Here is a 25,548-nt window from a genome sequence, read left to right on the forward strand (position 1 = left end):
GATACAGGCTCTCGTGCGTGTGTGTATGGTAAAAGCGCCGGTGTGTGTGTGGTACAGGCGCGTGTGTGGTGGGGGCGGAGGGTGTACCTGCAGCGCGGCGGCGGGCGGGCGCTCAGTCGAGGTTGTCCTGGAAGATGAGCCGCACGTAGCCGGGCGTGCCCTGCAGCGGCGCGGCGCAGAACGGGCAGATCGCGTGGAAGCCGTTCGTGCCGTGCGGGATGTCCACGCTCGCCCAGTATCTATAATGTTACATTTGTGCGTTAATAAAATAAAATAGAGATATAGGGAAACCATGTCTATAACCGTCGACACTTTCAATTGCGAATTATTTATATGGAATAAAATATTACGGACAATTTCACTTTTTTTTTTCACTCCTTTAAGAACCTTCCGTAGACATACCAGCTGCACGCCCCGGCTCGACACGGGATAAATAAAAAATAGTCTAACCAGGTGGGCCACTCTCGCTCTCGAACCAAAAGCACGAACTACCAAGGAGCCACTCACTTGACGGTGCGCTCGGAGGCCATGTGGCCGCACGGGTTGAACGCGTAGGTGGGCGGGCCCGAGTCGACGTAGAAGGCGGGCTCGATGCCCATGCACACGCGCACCACCGGCCCCGCCGTCATGCACATGGGGCAGCGCCGCACGCCCGTCTCGCTGCCCTCCGCGCCCCACGAGTGCTCGCCTGCCGGACACCGTTATAATAATAATAATGTATATTTGTTTCCATGAGGGACCAGACTGTTTTTTTTATTATGTGGATGGAATGATCAACATAATAATAAAGATAGTCTGGTTCATGGCGCTGTGTGACCTTCAATTCTCTAAGGGGTGCGACCCAACGTAAGCCTTCCAAAGGAGCGGGGCTGCTTTCTTTCTGGAGGTATCCGTGTGTTATGGAAAAGATAAATATAATAAAAAATGTTGTAGTGTCCCAGAGCATATTCGATTCTCGAAAAAGCTCATAAAAATTTAAGGAGTTTTTCACATATATACACGCTACTATCACTTTTCAACTATGCCATGTAATTATTTCTAACCAAAAGTTACAAAAGTAACTCAATATCAATTTAACACTCACTCTCTCACTAGTCACTATAAAATGGATAACGGTGTAAAATTTGAAAGTTCTTAATCTTGTTGTATGTTCTGTATGTTGGTATTTAAAAAAATAACTTTTACACAATTTGGAGGGATTCTACCGCGGAAACGGGAATCCTCAAAAAAATTGTAGATTTTTTTTTTTACTTTTTGTATACCTTGTACATGGCCGCAGTTGAGGTACACGTACGGCTGGTTGAGGTCCTGGTGCGCGGCGGACAGCTTGCGCGGTATCACCAGCGTGTTCAGCCCCACGGGACACTGCGGCCGCCCGGCGTTCAGCTCGTCCACCAGCGCCTCCAGGTCACGTTTCGTCTATCATTGTGTTGTACATATTTATTATAGTTTTTGATCGTCGATAACGTCACTACGACGCACGGGTAAGGTGCGCAAAAAAAGCACAAAATATATTCGCATTCCAGGGAGGAATTAGTTTATTCTTAATGTGGATTATATGTGATCTATCACATACAGGAAATAATGTGGCACATAAACAAAACAATTGTGTGTTGAAAAAGCGCTATAAATAGTTAAGAACCATTACCGGTGAGTTTTTGAGTCCCTCAGCGCTTCTCCATAGTAGCGTAGCTCCACACAAATCTATCATTGTCCCGTCTCTCAGTACATTTGTCTCCGCCTGACAGGGTAAGCCCTGAAATCATTTTATAGCAGTGTAAATACAAATTAATAAGTTTTTTTCCACTTTATATGATTTTTTTGTGTGAAAAAAGTTAATTTATGGAAAAAAGCAAGTTTCTTAACATCTTTTTGATTGAATGATCTCGCTGTATGCCTTAATTATAAAGTGAAATAAACGAAGCAAACTCAAGAATTATTACATTGTAATATTATCACTGACAGTTTCCTTGGTACAGTGGTTAACGCGTTAGCATAGAACCGATGAGTCCTGGGTTCAATTCCCGGTGGGGACGCACAAAAAAAAAATGTCTCGGTCTGGCAGGACACAGAAGGCTGATCACCTACTTGTCCGTAAAGAAAATCGATTAGTGCAACAGATGTTAAAAGCTATTACTTGTCGCGTGGCCCCTTATAAATTTGGTTTGGACCTGTCAATTTGAAAGCGCTTTCGATTTTTTGCTAGAAATATACGTCAAAAATCTATTAAACGTCAACGTAGATGTCGCTTGCAAGCAAAGCCGCTGTTCCGCTTACCTTCTGCTGCGCGGAGCGGCTCTCCCGCAGCGAGAACACGGCACCGCCGACGGATGTCTCGCGCCACGGGCCGCACGTCGCGCTGCCGCCGCAGAAGTCGCCGCGCGGGTGCATTATGAGAACGCCGTTCGTCGTGAGACCGTCTATCTCGTGGTTCTCCGACCATTTCGTCGCTTTCTCCTGCGATATGTTCGTTTCGTTACATGGCAATAATACAAATTAAAAATTTCAAAGTACATAATTGTAGAAATATTGAGGACATAAGTTTACTAAATCTAATCACTGATACTACATATACAATCACGCGTTCATCAACGGATGCATACGATTTATGAACAAGGGATCCTTAACATTATGAAACAACAGTATAATAAAGCTTTAATATAATGAATTCATGAAAATGGTACGATGAAGAAATTTATTCGAAACAACTCTATAGAGGCAAAGAAACAAAACTGCGTCTATATCAACACATTCATTAAAAAAAAATCTCCAATTGAATTTAACACTAAAAGATATGCATACATTAATTATATAAATGAGACCGAGAGACTCAGTCAATACGTGATAACGATATCAATTTCCCTTTTTTATTAGAAGTCTTAGCTCCGTAAATAATATAACAATCATATCATGAATCAAAACTCATCTCAGCGTCGAATTCAAATGCAACTGCCGCATTCTAAAACGTAGAACAATTATCTACATTAATTAACTTCACTATTCAACCTACAATGTAACTAAGCGCTATGGATTTCGATGATGAAAAAAAATCTATTGTTTCATTGTATATTTTATTAAAGGTCTTTGTCAAGGGAGGGTCGCCTCATTGTCTCTCATATAATAATTAATCTGGTATTTTCCTTGCAATTAAAATGAATGGCCACAAACGTAATAGGATATCACAGTATGCGAATGCAGATCTCGTATCAATATACACGTATACAATAACATGTTAATTTTTTAATGAATTTATTTCAAACGGCCGATGAAATCTTAAATTGGTTTCAAGGTTGGATATTTGAGTAAAATAGGTAGGTAATTAATAATGCAGGTTGTTCAGATGTTCAAATTCACCTAATTAGATGGTTGGCAAAACACATAAAATACTAAATAAACAAAGAATACGAGTAAGGTTTCTATTGTCTATATATTTTCTATTATCATATGGTACTTACGTATTATATTTGGCGCAAAGCCATTTCAAATTATCAAACTAATTATTAGTTATGTTATAATATAAATTAAATCAAAAAAATCCGTCAAAATTGTCAGACCATTATACTCATTTAATCTTAGCAAAAATTCTGGACACGGGGCTGTTAAAATATACTTTTATAATGCTTCTTATAAAAGACCAAGCACCTCGGGCGATGACAAGTTTTTCTTCCTCGTTGTAAAATCGATTCCATCCAATCATAAACAAACAAAACCTCCAGGGAGCCAACCCTGACCACATAATTGCGGTTTGCAATGATACGGCAAACAGACCGCGATATCCTGCCTCGGAGGGACTTCGTTTGCTTAGAAACGGGATACGTACGTTGCTATTTTGGTCTTTACTGCCATTGCGATAAAGACGCAATGAAAGTTGTGTTCCAATATTTTTTTATGACAGTGAGAGTAAGTATTAAGACCGGTCACGTAATGGTAAGCATTAGCAATCATAGCCGATGCGACCGGGACATGTGAGCGACATTTAAACAGCGGAGACAGTTTTACAATTTAAATCGTTAGAAGTAAAAATAACACACGGTTTCGAAGAGATTTTCAAAATTTGATATTAAATACGTTGTATCATAAGAGTTTTTTTAAATAAAAGGTGTTAGATTTATGTCTTTTTTTCAGATAACAATATTATCTCGAGGTGCAGAACTGCCTACACTATCCATCTTTAAAAATCTACATCTTGTTCCGGGATTTCAAAATGAATACATTTATATATTTTCCTAACGATTTTCCTAGAATAAATACAAAACTGGTATAGAATATGTGTAAAACTAGCCTCATTAAATGAATTCCTACTGCATTTCCTAATAAGTACATTGTTTATAGATTCCTATATTTTCCTTCTTTGGATTTAATGCTCAATTCCCAACATTTCCCAAATATTATTTGTCAATGGAAAGTTATCTTAACTTAATGAGATTTTTATTCAAACTAGTTCCAATCCTCCTCTAACTTTCCTTGTGTACAACACATACATAAATAAGTATAGATGAAAAAAACACGCTTTAATTTTAGACTCAACTTAATTAACAACTTAATAAAATATCTCACTTGTTCTTTTTATGCATTTAAAATTTAATAATTTAAATTTTTTAAATGACTTAATCCTGTCGATCCTAAAGAGGATAATAAGATAACAACGAACCTTGATAAGTGTACAAAGTTTGAATTAAATCTCTCCGTTTAAATTGGGTTAAAATCGAGTCTGTTAAATGTTACACAGAAACACACAGCTACGACAGATGAGCTAACAAAGGCTTCTTTCAAAAATTGCAACTTACACCAAGAAATATATTCCTGGAGGAGTCGAAGCCTGCGGCGTAAATGCGGCAGTTGTTGACGTCGTTGCGGTCGGCAATGATACGGCACGCGAACCGCGATATGGTGCTCTGCAGGACCTTCGTGTCACCCGTCTTGTCGCCGGCAACTGTGTCCATTACCACAAAGTCTATGGGTGATTCCGATGAACGCCCGATCTGTAACGACAATATATTTGTTTACACTACGTGGTGTAATGGTTTTAGTGGAGAAATATTGCATATAATTGATACCCACTACCCCCGGGGAAGGAGCAAGGTTTCGTCGAACCGCTTTAGTGAAGGGGCCATGGGTGTTGGTTGATTTATTCGCGACCCTGGGCTCCCTGGGCTCGTGTATGAGTACATGGAGAGATTACAAAACTAAAGGTAACATTAATAAATCTGAGTACAAAGTGATCCCACATTGTGCCGGCTATAGTTCCTAACGTCATAAATCACATCAAGAGTAAGACCAGTTTAAAGTTGTTCGAAATACCATCATAATAAGTTTAACATGAGTTTATTTGTTTATGAATATTTCTAGTTACATTACGTTCAATTATGTAAATCAACGTCCCCAAAAGGCACGATAAGTGCTTGTATTTCCCACGTTAGAACCATTAATGGCGACAACAAGTCACCCAACGCATACGAGACAAGAACAATTTTGCAAATTCTTAGGCAATTGGCTACGGTGAGCGACGGGTGTGAAGGTTGCGTTACATCACTAGTTCCGCTGAACGAATGCGCCGCTCTACTAGTTTCCTGGGGAGGTAACATTGAGGCTTCACACCTCACCACGGTAACGCTGTAACTGATATGATCGACGACGTCATATCCGACAAATGTCGCTTCAAGTTCGACAGCACACACACAATTTAGAAAGGCGAATACGAAATGGGAATAATTATAAAATTTGGATATCTGGATGAGTATATTCTTATCATCTTTCTTTACAAAATATGCAAAAATTCTCATTTCCGAATAACACCATAAAAATTAACACAAAAGAGTTAATAATTATTTCCAGCAAGTTCCTTCCATAAACCGAAGGACGCCAATTTCATCAACATTACAAATTCACTTTAAAAGTTTTAATATCATAAAAGAATAATGGATAACGTTTATATTCAGAACGCTCATTGCCAAAGCAGCGCTCCTGTTAAAATGGAATAATTACGCAAATTCACATTTCTTTACCGGAAGCTCGTGTTGTTGTCTCGGCGCATAACTTTTCACAAGAGCATATAGAATATTTAGGCACACATCTTAAAGAGTTTCTTTTGTTGGGGGTCTTAATTAAATCTAGGTTGAATCTGAATAGCTACCGTACAAAGCATTGAAGCTCTGGTAGCCTCGACTGTGCCTTCAAGACACGGCCGTAGCTGTAACGCGCCAGTAATGGAGGCCGGTGTTATCTATTCCGGTTTATTTAAATTTAACATCATGAATATTGCAACAGAAATTAGAAAAAAGGTTACATAAAACTTAAGCTTTATTATTTACAGTGTCACTACAGACACAAATTATTTAGTTAGAATACCTATACTCGTATAAATACAATTGAATAAAAATATATTATATGTACAATTGAATATAAATATATACCACTGAACTAGATAATAAAATAATAAAAAGGATCATAAGAGTAATTTATTGCATTAGTTGAAAAAACTTGCAAAGAAATATATATTGCGTTCCTTTGTATGCACGTTACGTTAAATCAAAACAAAAAACAATCCATAGTTTATGCTCGTACTCCTAAAATAGAATAGATGTGATAATCATCGTTAACATTTCTTGTTTTAAATTCTTCATTCATTGCCAGATCTCGTGCCAACATTTTGCTGTACCTACATTATTATATGTGTTTCCATTTCATTGCATAGGTACGATAGCATTTTCGACAGTATAAACATTTAAAGAAATGATATTAAACGCGTTTAATTAATAAAAGTGTGATAATAGATCAGTACTCAGTGCATAGCAGTAATTCACACAATCGTGTGAGTCATAAATATACTGATACTTACAAAATACATATTAGACATTTTTTTTATAACATTTAAAGATGTTCACATCTTTTTCTTCAAGGTGATGAAGTATGCAGTAGTTCAAAGCATGCTTTACATGTTATTGGTAGATCTATGTAAATGCATTTAATCACTCGCCGTCAACAGCCGAGGTTTTTAACTCCTACTATTCAAATGCAGATTTATTACCCGCCGCATTCGGTTGAGTAACGGTTTTCGTAGCCACCAGTATGATTGTAAATAACAATGTCATACAGCTTTGTAACTTTATGTCGATGATTATTATGATACATGTAATACACGGTGAGGAGAAACATTCTTAAAGAAATAATATAACAGTTGGAAAGTTTGTGAGGGTGTTTACTATATTTTTATGATTGGGATTTCCCACACTCAGCAATATCCTACTATCCTACTAATATTATAAATGCGAAAGTTTGTAAGGATGTGTGTGTGTTTATTGCTCTCTCACGCAAAAACTACTGAACCGATTGCAATGAAATTTGGTACGTAGATAGCTGGACAACTGGAATAACATATAGGCAACTTTTATCCCGATATTCCTACGGGATTCGGACGGACGCGGGTGAAAACGCGGGGCGCAGCTAGTCTAATCATATGTCTTTCAGAAAAAAATTGAAAAATCATTAAATTTCAGCTAAACGCCATAAACATTAATTATGTAGAAATACAATAGTCCTATATTAAAACATCAATCATAGTTAAAGTCGCACCTAATCTCCAAAGCCCGTCAATAGCCGTGGGGGTGCAAACCCACGTATTTAATGGCTCACTCCTGCATAATGCACTTGTAAAATAATGTACTATCGATCGTCTGACCTTTGGATGAATATGCCAGGTTGTTTAAATGCCTCACGTTTGAAGCGTTTTGTGCTTACGTAGGCCCTTTGTAGAACTTTTTTACATTTTTTATCAGTACATTTTATGGAAAATCTATGCGCTGATATGAATAGATTTAGACACCAAGAATCGTACATTGAAGAAAGTTGCTTTTATGTATGACATTTGGAAATCTTTGGCAATTCCATTTTATAGACCATACGGTAAAATCATAAAACGTTTATCGCGTAATCGTGTAGACTAAAATAAAAGGTAAGTAGAACCCCCGACACATGGTATTGTTATTATTTAAATAAAAAAGCGAGACAAAATGGAGAAAAAAAAACGCATATTCACTTATACAAGCGAATATGCGTTTTTTATGGATTACCATTCGTTATTATGGATAAATACGTTATTATGGATACCCATTCCATCCATTAATAAAATCTTATAGAAAAACTAGCTGCGCCCCGCGGTTTCACCCGCGTAAGTCCGTATCCCGTAGGAATATCGGGATAAAAAATAGATGTTGGCCGATTCTCAGACCTACCCAATATGCTTACCAAATTTCAGAGGAATCGGTCAAGCCGTTTCGGAGGAGTATAGAGACTAACATTGTGACACGAGAATTTTATATATAAGAAGAATATAGAGTCATAAATTGCGAATAGATCGGATATCGAGACAATAGCTGCATATAGAAAAAACTAAAGGGATGCGTCTTTGAATCGACTTCACTCACTCTTGTCAAAACTAATAGGGACATGAACGATTCGGATTCTATTTTCACTCAAATCACTTACAGGTCAATAAGCTCCGCAGAACATATTATATCATACATATAATGTAACTAAAAGAACAAAAAAAAAACATATAATATAATTAAAAACTTTTTAAGCAGGAATAAAAGAACTGTAACGTATTTAGGCTAAGCAAAGCGTGAAGGGCGCGTTGATAAGCGAATCAAAGGCATGACCACACAAAAAGCCTTGCTAATAAAAAATTGTTCCGCGAAAGAATACATTTTTTTTTTTATAATTGGTTACCGTCATATTAAGATAACTTACGAAATCTTAAAATTTATTATTGGGTCTATTATTGGGATAAACTAGTAGAGATAGTTTCATCAATTGAGGATCTATCTTATGAATGCGAAAATGTGTTTGTTTGCTTATCTTTTTATTATATACTATTTTAGGCTATTTTTTACCGTATTAAAATATCTCACTGCAATCAAATTCCTAAGGGAAGTTAAATTATAATGCGTGTTAAAATCTCGTTAATTTTAATAATTCGTATAGACGGCGATATTACTGTTAATTTATATTGACTGCGCGTGTGAAGCCGCGGGCAAAAGCTAGTAAATTATATACCAGTATTATAATATCAAACTTGTTTCCGTGCGGCCCCCAAAAGTGGATCACGAAGCGTGATCATTGTGACAACGTAAAGATTGACCGCGTTTATTCGTTTAACATGCAACGCCAGAAGGAAAAATTATATCGCAATTCTGTGTAATCACATAAATTCGCTGAAATCCCAATTAATTACATCCCAACAGCTTTTGGCGGAGCAAAATTCACTAATGTACTAAATAAGGAAACATTGTTGAAATTGTCCATTAAGCATTTCAAACTATGGGCATTTTTCGGATCCAACAGAAAATAATAATAAAAAAATACATTCAAATATAAATTGAGACATTTTTCACTCAAAGCTCAAAAAGAAAAACAAGTGATTGTATAGAAGGGACATACACGATGAAACAGTACGCATGTACTCAGAAAAAGAAGAAGTAGAGAAATTAAGCCTGTATGTTCAAGACATCAGTCTTATACTGCAATAATATACATAATCATATACACATAGAAAACAGCCATACTAAAGAACACACACAACTAATATCAAATCATTAATTCTAAAAGGCGCAATTAAAGTTGCCAGAGCAAAGCTAATGCACAAATGTAACGCATGATAACCAAAACAATCAGCTGTGCTACACGCATGACGATAAGAAAATTAAATCGTGGTTTAAATCAGATTCTTTATAAATATTATATTATTCACGGCATGTTACATAACGCCACGAGCGTTCCATGTATTCGAGGTTAAATATATGAAAATGAGAAAATATTTTTAGACATCATGACGGCAGTCATTCATACCTTCTAAACATTAAACTCAGTAAGTTTAACTTTGATTAAGCATTTTTCTTTGGTATTTATCAGAATATATACTCGCAACAATCCTATATAAATGATAATACGATCCAATATAATAACAGGAACGTCAATAACCTTCATGTGTCAATTACGTGACAAATGTCATTTCTAAAATACATTTTACTTAGAAATGCTTTTTGCGATATCGTTTTATTTTTATTTTCTGATTATTGGGAGAAAGCCGGTGACTCGCGTTCTAATACAAATCAGCAAATATTTCAATCCTTACCTCTTTTATCTGTTTTATGGAAATAACACCCGTGACGATGACGTCACGGGTACTATCACCATGAGGTGATAGTATCTAATTTTCACCCTGTTTTAAGTATTCAGATGTTTGTATAAATGTAAAGATAAACTCAATTTGCTACTGCTTACTGTTAACGGATATAAGAATTTTTTTTGGAGTAAACAAATTTGTATAGAATTACATCTTTAGTTATCTTAGCTGATCGCATTGAGTGAAATACGCATTTCCTGTTAAAATAATTTTCATAGCAAATTATCTTAACGACAGGTCAAGATGCGAAACGTAAATACGATTAAGTTATCATCAACAATAAGTTAATTGGAGAAAATAAATTTTCCATAGCCTCACGAGACCGTTAAGTTTTCTTAGCAAATGAACGGTTCACCTGATTTTTTGCAAATGTTCCGTTATGATAAATTGATGTTTTTAACTCGAAAAATTCTACCGCATTACGCTAATATTGTACTAAATGAAGCTTAAACAAATATTCAGCAACATATATATTAAGAAGCTTATAAACATATTCTAATTTAATTTGTTGAGATTATAAAAGTGGGACGAAAAATAAATTAAAAAAATCTATCAAAATTGTTTCGATAGAACAGTTAGCACATTTTTATATATGCTACGTTGTCACTCTTGTCTATCAATAGAAAGCTTTTAACATAGATTGAGTGGATAGAATTACAAGAATGGCACCAGACATGTTTCTTTGACAAGTTCAGAGCCGACTAAAGGTGCAATATGAAAAAACTCTAACAGATGTTACATGCTCTGTTATATAGTTATCGGCAGTCAGTTCTGAGAAACCAATGAGATACGCATTATTCTTTTTCCATACCTTTCCTTCCATCATTGGCATTTTGCTTGTGGCAAAAGAGCATCGTGTTAAAATGGTCCGAGTAATTTTAAAAATTTTTGTCAGTTTTCTGTACATAACGGTATCGCTCCTTTTGTTCAGAAATAATAGATACTTTGTTGGCCTCACAGCTCACTGTCATTGTATGGGTATTGAGTAAAGAGGCCAGATTACGCTGGAGGTTCTTCGTATGGAAATTACAAAGGGTGTTAATTATAGCGTTTGTATTCGCATCCTAACTCGTAATGTATATTGTTGCGCAAAAAGGCTATATGAATATAATTTTAAATGGATTTGCAATCGCATATAATATTAAATCAAACGATTTATTAATATGGGTATATATAGCATATCATTTTTGTTAAAGTTTTTAGGAGATACAATGTTGACTTGTTAAGAGTTCATCAAATTTAACATTTAATTATAGAAGCTTGAGGAAATAATCATTGTAATGTAGGTGGATAGTAGGCGATGTACAGTCTCTAGTGATGTAATATGATGTGTTGCAGAAATTGGCTGACATTTATTTAGAAATAATAACGAGCTTAACAAATTAAACAAGTTTTAATAAAAAGAGCATTAACAATAATAAATGCGTCACAATAATGCACGTAACGCCTTGTTTTGGTGATGATAATAAAGAAGGAAGATAACGCATTCAAACATCAAATGACGATCCCAATATTTCCGAGAAGGGCTTAGCGCGATGGCATCTATTGAGCATGGGTAATATTTAATAGCTTATCGAGCACGACAGCCGACGGTTATTCGAAACCGAGAAGACAGGTCTTATAGAATTGTACACGTGACACAAATATGAAGGTAAGGGAAATGGAGGTCTTGTTGAAGCGCTATGAATCGACTGACCTGACAGGGGAACGTCAATATGCATCCGCTGCGAGAATGTATTAAATACAATGAAAAGCTGCGGGTAAATTGAAAAGGCTGACGTAATAGACGTAAAATGAGCCGCATAAATGACGCCGAGAGGCAAATTGGGTCATCTTGCTCTACTTTATAACTTGAATTTTTAAGAATACTCAACGGCTGGTAGTTTCCTTTAATTAGACGGATTCTTGGCCAAATTGAGATTAACAATCTAATAAAGCATATATTAGTCCTCGAACCACAAATGTTTGAACTTTGAACCGTGTCCCAGAGATAAAGATAACGATTAAAATAAGTCGATAATTGTATATCTCAACGTTCTATTCCTCCCGGCGAACAGTTTTCCATAATTAAACGATAAATTGAACAAAGCCGATTTATTTCTAATGCTAAATCGATTACCTGCAGTGAAAGTATTTAATGAAATCTTTATTTATCGTCACCGTTATTGCAGTTCCTACTTTCACTGAGACTAAAGATAAAATACAACAATAGACCACATAGAGTCATAGACTATACAATGTTTGAGATAATTAAAACAACCGGAAATCGTTTAAGGGGAAAAATAATTATCTGAAACGCAAGTAACGATTCAACTTCGAAGACTTGTATCTATGGTTAACATTTGCTGAGCAACAGTGGGTCATCGATGTTGCTGAAAGTTTTGTTTGAATGTTATCGATGCTCGGGGAAGAACTTTTTAACATGTTTTATTAAGTCTGCAACACGCAGTGCCGCCAGTAAAATGTTGACAGCAACTCCGCAACATGTTGACATCAAACTTTGTTGCTAAACAAGAGTTTACCATTAATAGTGGTGCTTTACATACAAATATTTATATGAGGATCTAAAATTCCTGAAAAATATATGCCAATATTCTTTCATTATTATTTTTGTATACTTAGGTACTTTTTTCCTATTATGATTTATGCCTCTTTTTCATTTTTATAAAGGATGTATCTATCAGCGCTGCAATGGGAAGTAAATATTTAAAATACATGTTTAACTGTGAACTGTAACTTCCATATTTATTTATTATCATGCTCGTTGTAAATACTTATCCTTAACAACACAAAGTACGGTCCCTTATACATTCATCATTTGAGAAGAATGCGCTTCCAATCACGTCGGCACAAGTTCCGACATTTCATCTGAATATAGCCCATTCGCTTAAGGAAAATCCCAATTCAAAAATATTTTATTTGAGGACAGTAAATAAAACAAACCTAAATAAATTTGCAAAATTTACTATGTAACAGGTTTTCTTTCTATGGTAAGTAAGATTAAAAATATCGAAATTTACTATAGCAAAACCTAACTAATATATATGTAGGAGTCGAGCACGCTTTGGCGCGAATTGGGTCAGGTCGCACCGGGGAAGTATCACACTCCCACAAAAGACCAACACAGCAGGTGTTTCGTGGAGCCGGAGGCCCATATCCTTTTCCTTACCCTTCCTAGTCCTTTCCTTTATTCCTTTCGTCAATCCTTCCATTAAATCCCATTCCAATTTGAAGCCGGCAATCCATTTGGAGAAGCGTAAGGTCGAGTGCAGTCCTTACGGGCGGTAGTAGCGCTTACCAACAAGCGACCCACCAGCTACATTACCGACGATGGCATAAAAAACTTATATACAGAAATATTCGCATATTATGTTTGTATCATTAAGACTTTAAATTGATGCGTTTACAGTGTGTAGCCGAATGTTGAAAATACATACATGTAATCACTTGAGCCTTGAGGTTATATCCCAATTCTCGTAGCCATTGTGTACTAAACAAAGACTGCATAATATTATGTTAGAGGTTGACAAATTAGTTTTACAAGGATTTCTTAATTAAAACATTGTATGAGAAACATGAAAAATTAATTCGAATTAATATAGACTTTATTTATTTATTTCGCCCTATATAAAATAAAATTTTATTATTTATTTATTTATTTATTTATTCTTTATTGCACACACTTACAAAATATAAAAAAAAGAAATAAAATTTAACAAAAACTAGTATGCAAAGGGCGGCCTTATGGCTAAAAGCCATCTCTACCAGGCAACCGTTGCCTGTTGATTTATCGGTTGATGAATCTTTTTTCTTGCGAATTGTTCCAAAAATTAATTTTTATATTATACACGATTAAATGTCATTCGAACAGTACATAATATAATATACTATGTAGTATGGCTACTATTTATATCCTATACTATTGAATATTGATTACTTTTATAACCAATAAAAGTGCGTTAATCCTCTTGAAGCAATACCGCTCAATACTGTTACACTACATCCATAAATTTATTATGATAATGCACTATGCGCTCGTTGCACATAATATTACGTTAGATTCATCTATATATATCGCGTGCGAAAAACGGCATAAAATATTCATTGCACGTATGACCTCATTATATGGTAGAGCGTTTTAAGGAATCGTTTGAAATGCGTTCGTGTTCAATTATGCGGCAAATACGCAAATCGTTAGGCATTATAAATAAGACTGAGCTTCAATATTATAAACGGGTGTGAAAGTATTACTTTCGTTTTTTCTATAAAAATTCTGAAAATTCGAATACGTCTAATAATTTTTGGTGTGTAAGCCTGATGATTCTCCATAGTAAATATATCCCATATTTACTTGAATTATATATGATATTATTCATCAATATTCAAATTAGTTTTTTCTGATCGAATGTTAAGATCCAGAACCATCAATCATTCTACATTATATTTTTGTATATAAAGTTTTACTATGAGGGTCCTAAACGAATTTACACTGAATCAATTGTGTATAATGTACATACAATAACAATCATCATCGTAGAATTTCCATAGTCAAGCATATAATGTTACTACAGTGAGCCAAGCTGTAGCTTGCGAGTTGTCCTCACATATTACCCGTATATTGTATAATTCTAAGCCTTGTCAGCATGACATATAAGCCGTTATTTACTCACCTGACAGGTTTCAAACCCTTGACTTAAAGCTGTGGCTACATCGATCTTTGTATCAATTACAGATTACCTTTTATTTTGCACCGTGTAAATAAAAAAAAATGCTTATTTCAAAATTTTGAAGTCTGGAGGAACTGAAGTCATCAAGTTTGTCATATTTTAGAAAAAATTACCATTCGATGTAACTAATAAAGAATGATAAGACAGTATAATACAACATATTTATTATTTACATATTTAGCTGGTCTAACTATGGTTGAATGAGATAGCCATGGAACTTTTTCCACTAGGTCCACAACCAGGGTCACAACATCTTTGGACTCAAACAGATTTACCAGAAGTATACAGTATACACTATGCACTTGGGTAGGGTAAAGTGAAGGTTATTTCCATAAATATATATGAATCTCACAAGTCACCATGTGAATTATTATCACAACTGGCTTTTACATCGTTATTGGGTTGATATATTGCCTTAATCGATGTATAAGTCATGTCTTTTAGATTTCAAGTATATAAATGACGTGACAGTGTGTACGAAATTCAACACATAAACAGATACTGTTATTTATAGTTCATTTACCTGCATATCTAATGAGGAAAGCAATAAAGGTAGGTTGACCGATTAGCCTTTTGTTTGTAAGATTAAATATGACACGAATACGAACGTTAATCGCGACCGTTATCAGTCTGGAAGAAACAAAATACGTATTCGATTAAAATGTAAACTAATGATAATTTGCTTATCTGAAGAAGTCAAACCTTGCTGCGCTATTGACTATTGAGCAGTAAATTGAGTTAAGTCACAGAGAGGTCAACTGCATTTAGGGCTAGCAAACGTATATTTTATAAGTATCTATTTGACATACTTTGAAATGTTTATAAGGTATTTTTACTTATTATATGCATATTGTAAAAAAATATTCAAGACGTATAAGAAAGGGTAATGACATATTGAATCTGATAAAATATATTTGCAAATGTTTTAATAACATCATTTAAAATAGAAGTCCTAACTGGCAGCCCTAAGTGCATTGGTATTATAACGAGCGAGTTATGACGGCCCGTATTATGAATCGCATGGCGCATTTGAAAGGTTTCATACAGGGAATTAAAGAAATAACTTATTAAATAATTGAAATACGCGACTGCAAATTCCTTTTACATAATAGTGTACTGCAACTGTAAACTACACTTGAAGCTTTTATCAAAGATATGAAGCAAAATTACATTACATCTCTAACCTTAATATTATTAGAGAGAGAGACAAATACAGCTGTAACGATGTTTGTTTGAAGAACTAACTTGACGCGACACCTCCCCTCATATTAGGAGATATAATTTCAATAGTTGGACTCGTCTAGACAGAATAATGTGGCATCATCCCCCGTAGAGATGAGGTCCGATGAACCGTCTCGCCTGTATATTGATACAGCACAATATCGCAGCATATTAAAGAATAATATTTGACTGCAAATCAAAGTTAAAACATTTAGGGATAAGCCCCGAATGTAATCTATTGAACTTGGAAATTATAAATACACAAAGAACTATACGTATCTTAGTAAGACATTCTTAGTCTATTAACAAAAGACCTGTGAAATGAATCGTATAAAATGTCACTGCACCTATTCATTAACGTGTCCCACGTTTAACTAGAACATTTGTACCGTTGATAGTAAAAAAAAAACTATAAAGAGAACAGTTAAATCAATTCTACAAATACAAATACACACACACACACACAATGAGTGAGTGCCGTTTATGTACAACTAGGTATGTGTATGTTTTGAAGACAGACACAATAGTGAGAAGGTGGATTTCCGTGAGATAGCGGAACGGTGATATACCCTACGCTAACTGGTTTCATCAAGGACGCGAGTGTGCAATTAATATGATATTATGGTGGAATTTGAATGTACTGTGTGAATCTCAAGGCTTCTCAGTACTTACACCGCGCCAATTCTTTGTCTTCTATCTAATTGTATTGTTCGGACAAAGGATCTTGTACATTTCGTGTGTTTATAGCTGGGGTCATTTTATGCACTTTTTATAAACTTTTTCAAACGAATATATCCTGAAAGTCTGTCAAATCCACGCGAACAATAAGGTAATTTAACGTCTTCTCATAAAACTAGTTTTATTAAAAAAAAGGATTCCTCTACAATAGACTAAAAGCACAAAACCACAAATCATACATAACTAGTTCGATGAAATAATACGCAAATATTATAAAGGAATTTTACATTACATTTTCTCTGCAAAATATGTTTGTTGAATTGAAAAAGGAAACAAAGAAATAATAATGACATTGGCTTTCAAAGATTCCTATCATGCGTCCTGCACTTTCGCCCGTCTGGACGCCGGCCAGGGAACATATCGAATTATTTTCTCTATCCAGTGCGAGTACACTTTTATCCGATTAGATTCGTTCGTACACCGAATTTCGGAATTCCTAATGAAATCATGCTGTGATTAATAAATTTGATGACTACGAATTAACAGCGTTGAGATGAAATTTGCTGCTTCTATAAATTGTCAACATTGGGCAACATTGTCTTCGGGCCTAAAACTTGTCTCTCATTACGATACGATACCTATTACGATTGTATTATATTGCTATGAGGTTGACATTTGGAAATAAGTATTGCATACCTTTATTTTATTATTAACACGTAACATATCATTCAAAACAAAACATAAAATAAATATTGCTATTCAAATATATAATTTTACTTGGACGATATAAAATTGGTAAAACGCGCACGAAGACAAAAGGCATCATAAACTGATATAAATCTTTTGTTTTCATATAATTCTAATGGCTAGTCTTGATTGGCGGTTTAACGATCGTCGAAACCGTTAGTATCGGTTTTTTAGCACACAATAAAAGAGCAGTAACTTTTTTACTATTAATATAGTGTTACCCTATATTTCAGTGGCCGATTATTATTATTCAGAAATCCAATAGCGCATTCTTTCCATGGAATCTTCATAATACCTATTTATTACAATTTCAAATAACTAAAATTATTATTATTTTGTTATTATCATTTAACGTCTAATCAAGGTTATAGTGCGGTGAAAAAAATGGATATACAAGTAAAGAAGTATACATGCACAAGGGCAAATCGAACATTCACAAAAATCGAATGTAAAGCATTCCACATATATTGTATCGCTGGTATTGTAATATATAAGAATCTAATATTATAAGTATAGGTATCGATTAACGCGATGTTGCGGGTCCGTCGGCCCGGCGACGTCCTTGGCCCGACCACGCCGTCTCGCTATCCCTCCCCTCTGACGTCACACCCCACCCCTGTTGACATGCGAATCGGATCGTCCGTGACGTCACACGTCACATCCATTTACCAATAACGACTTACGACTCGACGGCTTCGCCGAGCGAGATGGAAATGTGATTTCTTTAGAATATTCTATACTTAATTAAAATATGTATGTTATGAGCTACTATTTACCCTCTAGATACTATCTTACGATTCGATTAAAAGAATTTTTAATTTTTCCTCACTCAGCTTTGGTTCCAGACAACAATTGCGGAGTGGAATTCCTTCTATTACCTATCGCTCCAAACATCATTTCCACGTTTTCCACGCTTTATATAAAAAAGTTTTATCATTCGTTTAAAAAATATAATAAATGTATATCATTATTATTATTTATGCCCTGCGCAATCATGTCAGGCGATAAACGTAAACTACATTTACCTAGTACCAGGGAATGAAGTGATCAAATACCTCATGCGTTCCTTAAAAAAAATTGACTCCCTGCGATCACGTCCAATTTTAAATTTATACAAATATTTAAATAGTCTAATTTATAAATAGCCGTTATAACATCAACATTCTAATTGGCGCTGATTGAAAGTACAACCAATATTGAAATAATTACAATCCATGATAATCGTCTAATGTCCACTCAATTGAACAAAAATTTTACAAATTATAAGAATCAATTGATAAGGAATTTGTCATTAACTAGTTGCAGGTCAGTGGGTCATGATTAAAATAGCCGACGGTCCGGGGGCGGGGCAGTACCATTCATCATGGGCCATGTAAACGTCGGTTCATTCAAGTTGAATAATACATTAAAAAAAATCGGCAAATTATACTACGCAAATACAAACTTTTGGAAGGTATGTCCGCAGAAATAGTTTGCTATGCAAACAAGTTATTCTTGTCTTCATATTGATACTACGCCGTGGGAATTCTCAAATCGGTTAAGATTTATCGCGTAGCGAAAGAACGATAAAAAAAAATACGCAAGACACCAAGATATGGAAGACCGATAGCTGGAAAGTCTAAATAGCACAGATGTGTTTACATTTGCGTAACAGAGCAGAGCTTATATTTAATCTTGATAATGCGAATGGTGCCAAACAAAGGACTTTGTTCTCTCGGAGAACAACTAAGGCATCTTAACGTCAATTTTACGCGCTCATAACACTCGAGCCTACAGGTTTTCATAATGGGACTTGGAACGTTATTAAGTTTCGTTGGTGTGGTTTGCGAACGTTAGCGACAACAATGAAACGGCGTCGAATGAACAGGATGTGGAGCGGTGCGTCGACCGCGGCGGCAACGAACTTCAACGCCCCATAGGAATTGCTTGCAATTGACTGAGCGGAGCTGCAAAGTGACCAAGTTATGCGCTATCTCGGACGGTTACACTTCGGCGAGCGCGCGGCTAATTAGTGACAAAGAGTGTAATTTAGTTGTCGAATGGGCGCCAACTGCGCCCTTATCAAGCACGCGCGTGTTTACTCATTGAGATGTTACGATAGGTTCGTTGTCACTCGCAAGCCGGCGCATCGCGCCAGTAAGGACCAACGCATTGTTCTCACTCCAGGGGGCACTAACCCACATGCGCGATTAGATATGCAAGCTGGGATACCGCGTAAACACATGTAACGTAAACCGACAAAACATTTCTTGTATATTTTCATAGCTAATACTGATACTATTAAAAAACAAAACAAATCATTTTCACATCTGCTCCGAGAATAATTGTTGTATAACAACACGTGTTTCCTGGCAAATCACCAATACAAAAATCTTGGACTATTTTAAGGCCGTGTAAGAATTAAAGCTTCGATCGTACAAAAATAAATGGAAGAAAAATGTGTATCTTTAAGTGAAGTCATAGGAATTTCCTATTATATTGTAACATGGCTGTCTCCTCAGTTAAAAGCTAACAACTGGGGTGTCTATTGTTCACGATCACGTGGCATATTGTTCAAGCGCCTTGTGGAATAAACACGGGGCGTCTGGTGGATGATAAGCGACTCGAATGCGTGGGTGGGACTACCTCTAGGGATCGTTGACATTATTTCGAAATACGACATGCATTGTCTGTACTCTGTAACATCTCGAATTGTAAACTATTACACAATGTGAACAGTTTAAGATGTGAAATTGAAACAATGCTTTGATCAAACAAACGTTAACATCATCATTTCCTTACTTTTCGTAGAAGTTACGCGTGAAGAAAAAAAACTTAATACTGTCTTCTAATGATGGATGTTCAGATAATTCACAGAGATTAAGAACTGAAGAAGTCGAGTTTTTCTTCTAAGATTTCGTTATCTTATTAAAGTAATCGGCATTGTTTACATAAAACAACTCAACTAAACATCGCTAACTACCAACGATTGACCTTATAACTGCATTCTTGAAAGTACTTCCCAATATTGTTACTTGCATATGTTAAATATGCATTATTAATCAGAAAACAATAATAATACAAACACCGTATAAACTGCTAATTATCGGAGTACATTCTGTACCTAGTTGTTAATATTCATTATTAGCAAAACACAAATTTCCGAGATATTTTCAAATACGTGATATATCACTAACCTGAAACATATCCGTGTCTGGGTCCTCCGTGTACTCGACGATGACGGCATGGCTGCGACTTAACGTGTAGGATATCGAGTGCTGGCTCGCGTCGAGTATCGCCTTGCTGCTGTGCGGCGTCTTCACCACGTAATGCTTCGAGCGGCGCACACCGTTCGCTTGCGGTCGCCTGTACAGCACGAATTTGCTTCGACGTCTGCCCCTCTCGCCGGCCGGCAGAAATCCATTGTACCTGCAGATTTGTTCATTTATTTATTTATAAAAACTAAGTTTAGATTGCAAAGAGACTGTTGGTGTACATTTCTAAAATATCTTTATTACGTATAAATAAGGCATTTATAAACGAATTCATACTATTGGTAGTATTGAATTGTGAAATACAACAGTAATATTAAAGATAGTCCTGAATTAAATATACGACTATGAAGAGGTATAAGTGTAGGGGTTTACCCTCTCTCTGAATACACTAAACAGATTTTGCCAATAGAAAACCTCGTTATCTGTTAGAGTCATGGGCTACATTTTATTTTGTTGTTATCTCGGGTCAATCCAGGCGGTGCGGAAACGAGCGGCTACTTTGATAGCAATCATACCCATAAGACAAACAATGAAACGAATTAAACAAAATATACTTTGTTGGTTAGTTTTCGTATACTTTCCAGTAGTTTATTATTACTCTTTTGACCTACTTTTATGCGCCTTCTTTTTAGTTTCTGTTTCACAACGTCAAAGTAAAAATTAAACAACATATAAATGTCATTTTAAATTCATTCAAAGGGAATGATAGAGGCGGATTTACTAATAAGAAAATAAAATAATATCGCCCGTCTGCAAATTTAAATACTAGGTAATGTCAGTCATTTAAATATGTAGGTTTTAAGTGTTAATAATATCTATAAAGACGTTATTCCTATAAATAACTAAATAGAGATCTGACACATTACACGTATATTGGATTGGTATAAGATGATCCCACTACATCTCGTGTTACCAAAACTTCCACGCATTCATAGCGTAATGTAATAGGCTCATCAGCTTATCCACTTCCTATCAAAACAAAACAAGCTAAATTTAATTAGTATGTCATAATTAATCAGCCCTCAACTGTTCAACATTTTATTATTTTAATTAACTTATAAAATCATCGGAGCCATTAGGCTGCACGATGACGGCTTGCACCGCAGCGCACAAAAGCTTTTAATGCGCTCCATTTGCTTAATTGAAATAGCCCATGCTATTAATATCGCCTTCAAAGCAGACGGGGATAGTGAAAATAGAAAACGCGTAATGGGCGCATTATTGTCGTCACGTACATAATATCAAATTAAAATTTTCCGTGTAAACATGGAAATAGACGGCTATTTAATTGCGTTAACTGTGAATTCATACAGTTACTAAAAATTACATGTATCAAATTATTATCTTTATGCTAATCAGTGATAGCAGTATTTTCGTCCTGTTGTGATTCATAATATTATCGTAGTTCCCAATAGACTCTATTGACTCTAGAGTAAAGAAGGCATTGAAAAAAAAAGGTGTTCCTGTTGCGTTGTGAGTGTATTAAATAAAATTTTGAACGTTATTTGCCTATGTCATTAGACTATATAAACTATGATGAAATTCTCGATTCCTTGAACATGATATATGCTGGCTTTTAAAAAATAAAATCCGTCAGCAACACGTAAACTAGACTGATATGTTTTTATTATATTTTCTTGTTTTATAAGTTTCTTTTTTTTTTGGTTTAAATATGAGTTTCGAATTTAGATACAATATGATATAACATATATAAATATTTTTATTTTATTTAGTTGAGTTTATAAAAATGTAGTCGAATTTCCTCTCTCTTTCCGTATATTTAATTTTTTAAACCACATAATATAAGGCATACTCTTTAGTCTACACTGGTGATGGTTGTGCAAAACAATGTTCGGTATGGGAATATCGCACTTGGCCGGGTTTTTTTAATATAGAACATAAATTTCATACTAAAACCAAATCTTGAAAATCATACATATGGCAGGTATGTTAAAATAATACCATTACTTCGTTACTTCTATTGAAACAATCACCAATTTCTACTTGTACAGATATCACTAATTTACTGCCGTAGCGACTGGAGCAAACTAGGACATTATAAACATTCCCATCACGGCTCGACAACCGTTATAATATAAACGGCGTTGATGGTCCCATAAAACATTTTATAATAATATTACAATATGAACGTATTCTCCGGATGTTGCGTGCACCGGCCTGTGCCTGCAGGAGTGATGTCATTCGCCACGAGTTTGTGTTAAATTGTTATAACAGAGACATCATCCACATAGTTGCGGAGCGATGAGCGGTGACGGCTGACGACTAACACAAAACTTGAGTGTAACCATAGCAACGATGGAAAGCTAAAAAATTCATGTTTACTTATATATAACATCTCTGGTAGATTATTTCAACCGACTTCAAACAAAAAAAAAAGAGTGTGTCACGAGCGAGTGTGTGTGTGTGTGTGTGTTTGTTTGTTATTACTTTGAACGTTATTGATTGAACTTACTACTGGATGAACCAAATTCGGTGATTCTTTTCTTATTTGAAAGCTGGTGCTCTCCATGTGGACATATTTAAATTTAGTCTAATTATGACAAATGGAAGGCGGTTTTGGAATGGAAGTTTTTTGATAAAAATAATTGTCTGATCATCCTAAACAAAGCGTAAATAGACCAATAAATTTCACATATTTGTCAGACGTATAGTATATTCCCATACTTGGATTTCGTAATTTGGTATTCTTAGCATGTACGAGAGGCGTACGCTACTTGCTCCGACGTTTCCTTTTCCGCTTCCCATCAAACACGCCAAAATAATAATGAAAACGCATAAACTTTTGTAAACTTCACATTCCCGCTGCCCGCTCCGTTCGCAACGCCGCACGGCCCGAAACGAGGGCGAAGACAATGACTGCATCATATTATTCACACTGTTTTTATTTCGCATGCACAGTACGAAGAAGCATTACTGTTAAAAGATAGCAAGAAATTGGACAATGTCGAGCTGGATGCGGTTCATGGGAAGCCGAGCAAGTGCGGCCTTTGTGTGTTATTGTGTAAGCCGTCGTAACTCCTGACATAATGCGTATAGACAACCTTTACAGCTGCACTCGCAAGAGTTCCGATTAAGAATAGATATTTTGTCTGGTAAGCGGCGTGGACGTCGCTACTTGCATTTGTTTGATTGTCTACGAATAGCGACGTTGAAAGGTTACGTTATTTATGTGCGGTTCGACGTCATAATCATTTTAATATTCTATGAATATTCCTCAGTATGTTTTCTCTTGAAATTCATTCAAAAAAAAAATAATAAAACCTGCTAAGATATTTTTTTGTTGCATAAGTTAGAAGCTAAATAAATATTTAACTTAAAGTCGATAAAATTATATGTGCAATTTTTACTGAGTTAAACATTTTTTTTTAGAACATATCTTCTTTTAATTAATGGTTACACCGAATAAATAGTGACACCGACAATGTCCAAAATATTTCGGAGAGGCACCACTCAAATTTCCGAGAGTCAGATCGACACGGTAGCAAAATTAAACATTTGGAAATTGGGAGAAAAATACGGACATTTTGACCCACTTGGAGCAAGAGCATATCCACGGTGCAGACAAGACAGATGACATCGACAATTGATGCGTAGGCAGTTCAAGACAAGAGTTTAATTCCTTATACCTACGCTACGTCATAAATTATGGCGTGTGTGTTTAGCTCGTAAAGTTGACGCGTTTTATTGGTCACACCGTCGCGTCATACGTTTGTAACTCAGGACCTTTTATAAAAAAAACTCGCACATGCCTTTGATAAACTATTTAGGTACTTACAAACAGTTACTAAACAATCCAGTCAAATATATTGTGACAGTTAGTACTATTTAACTACAATATAAGAATTGTTACATGTATATAGGAACAGTTTCTACGAACTTAGGTACCTACCTACATAGAAAATAAAAAACTTCTATACAATTCAATATTTGACAAATATATTGCTCTTAAAGTTAAAATATACATTTACATGCATATTTTATACAATATAATCAATGAACTAAAACATAAAAACCATATCGACATCCAGATTTAATTTAAAAAATAACACTGGTGCAGTACGTAAATCTGACCAAATATGATGCGTGCCTAAAAATACAGTTTATAATATTGTTTTATGTAAACTTGGTTCATTAAAGCGAGCGGCAGGCCAGGTCTTCCTAGCGAGACCGCGCAATTACTCAACTTTTACAACAACACAAGTTAAATATAGAAGTTTGTTGTTTAATTGAATTAGAGCGGCTGGGATTACGTAACGCAACCATGCCATGAGCTGAGGATCGATGACGAGACATGGAAAATATTGAATACCTACCTTATCGATGTCAATATAGGCTAAAGATTGACGCGGTAGGCGTGAAAGTAACTGGTAATTAGCGATAATTAAGTGTTGGGTTTTGGATTGTATGAAATTTCACCCGGCAATGTGAAACAGGTTTATACATAATATATTAACTGATACAAATCTCTTGAGGCACATAAGCGTATAATATCGTCATAATTTAAAATTTTCCAAAAGTTAACTACGTAATTATTAATAAGGCACCGACATCAATTGAATTCTTTTCTTTTTGAATGCGGTTTTATTTTTCATCGATTTTAGCGTTTATAATCCGTATAAGTGTTTAATTTCTAAATGCATAATACTCGCACACACAAAAACACAAGAAAACATATTGATTTTTTTTTTTTTTTTTTTTTTTTTTTTTTTTTTTTTTT

The 25,548-nt window shown here is 35.3% G+C and overlaps 1 protein-coding gene across 2 annotated transcripts in view; it reads right to left on the minus strand.

Annotated features, from left to right (window-relative positions):
• The window catches only part of LOC119828393 (protein pellino), a 43,572-nt gene that overhangs the window by 2,776 nt on the left and 15,248 nt on the right, over positions 1-25,548 (minus strand). The window contains exons 3-9 of one of the 2 annotated variants that reach the window (XM_038350523.1): positions 20,733-20,964; positions 4,788-4,982; positions 2,278-2,457; positions 1,649-1,756; positions 1,263-1,419; positions 508-688; positions 88-239 (exon numbers count right to left, since the gene is read on the minus strand). In XM_038350523.1, the coding sequence (XP_038206451.1) occupies positions 113-239; positions 508-688; positions 1,263-1,419; positions 1,649-1,756; positions 2,278-2,457; positions 4,788-4,982; positions 20,733-20,964 (1,180 nt within the window). In that variant the 3' untranslated portion in view covers positions 88-112. Of the gene's footprint in view, positions 1-87; positions 240-507; positions 689-1,262; positions 1,420-1,648; positions 1,757-2,277; positions 2,458-4,787; positions 4,983-20,732; positions 20,965-25,548 lie in introns of those variants that run through there. The other variant, XM_038350524.1, reaches the window with a different exon arrangement.

Source organism: Zerene cesonia, chromosome 8 (assembly GCF_012273895.1).
Source record: "Zerene cesonia ecotype Mississippi chromosome 8, Zerene_cesonia_1.1, whole genome shotgun sequence".
Taxonomy (NCBI): domain Eukaryota; kingdom Metazoa; phylum Arthropoda; class Insecta; order Lepidoptera; family Pieridae; genus Zerene; species Zerene cesonia.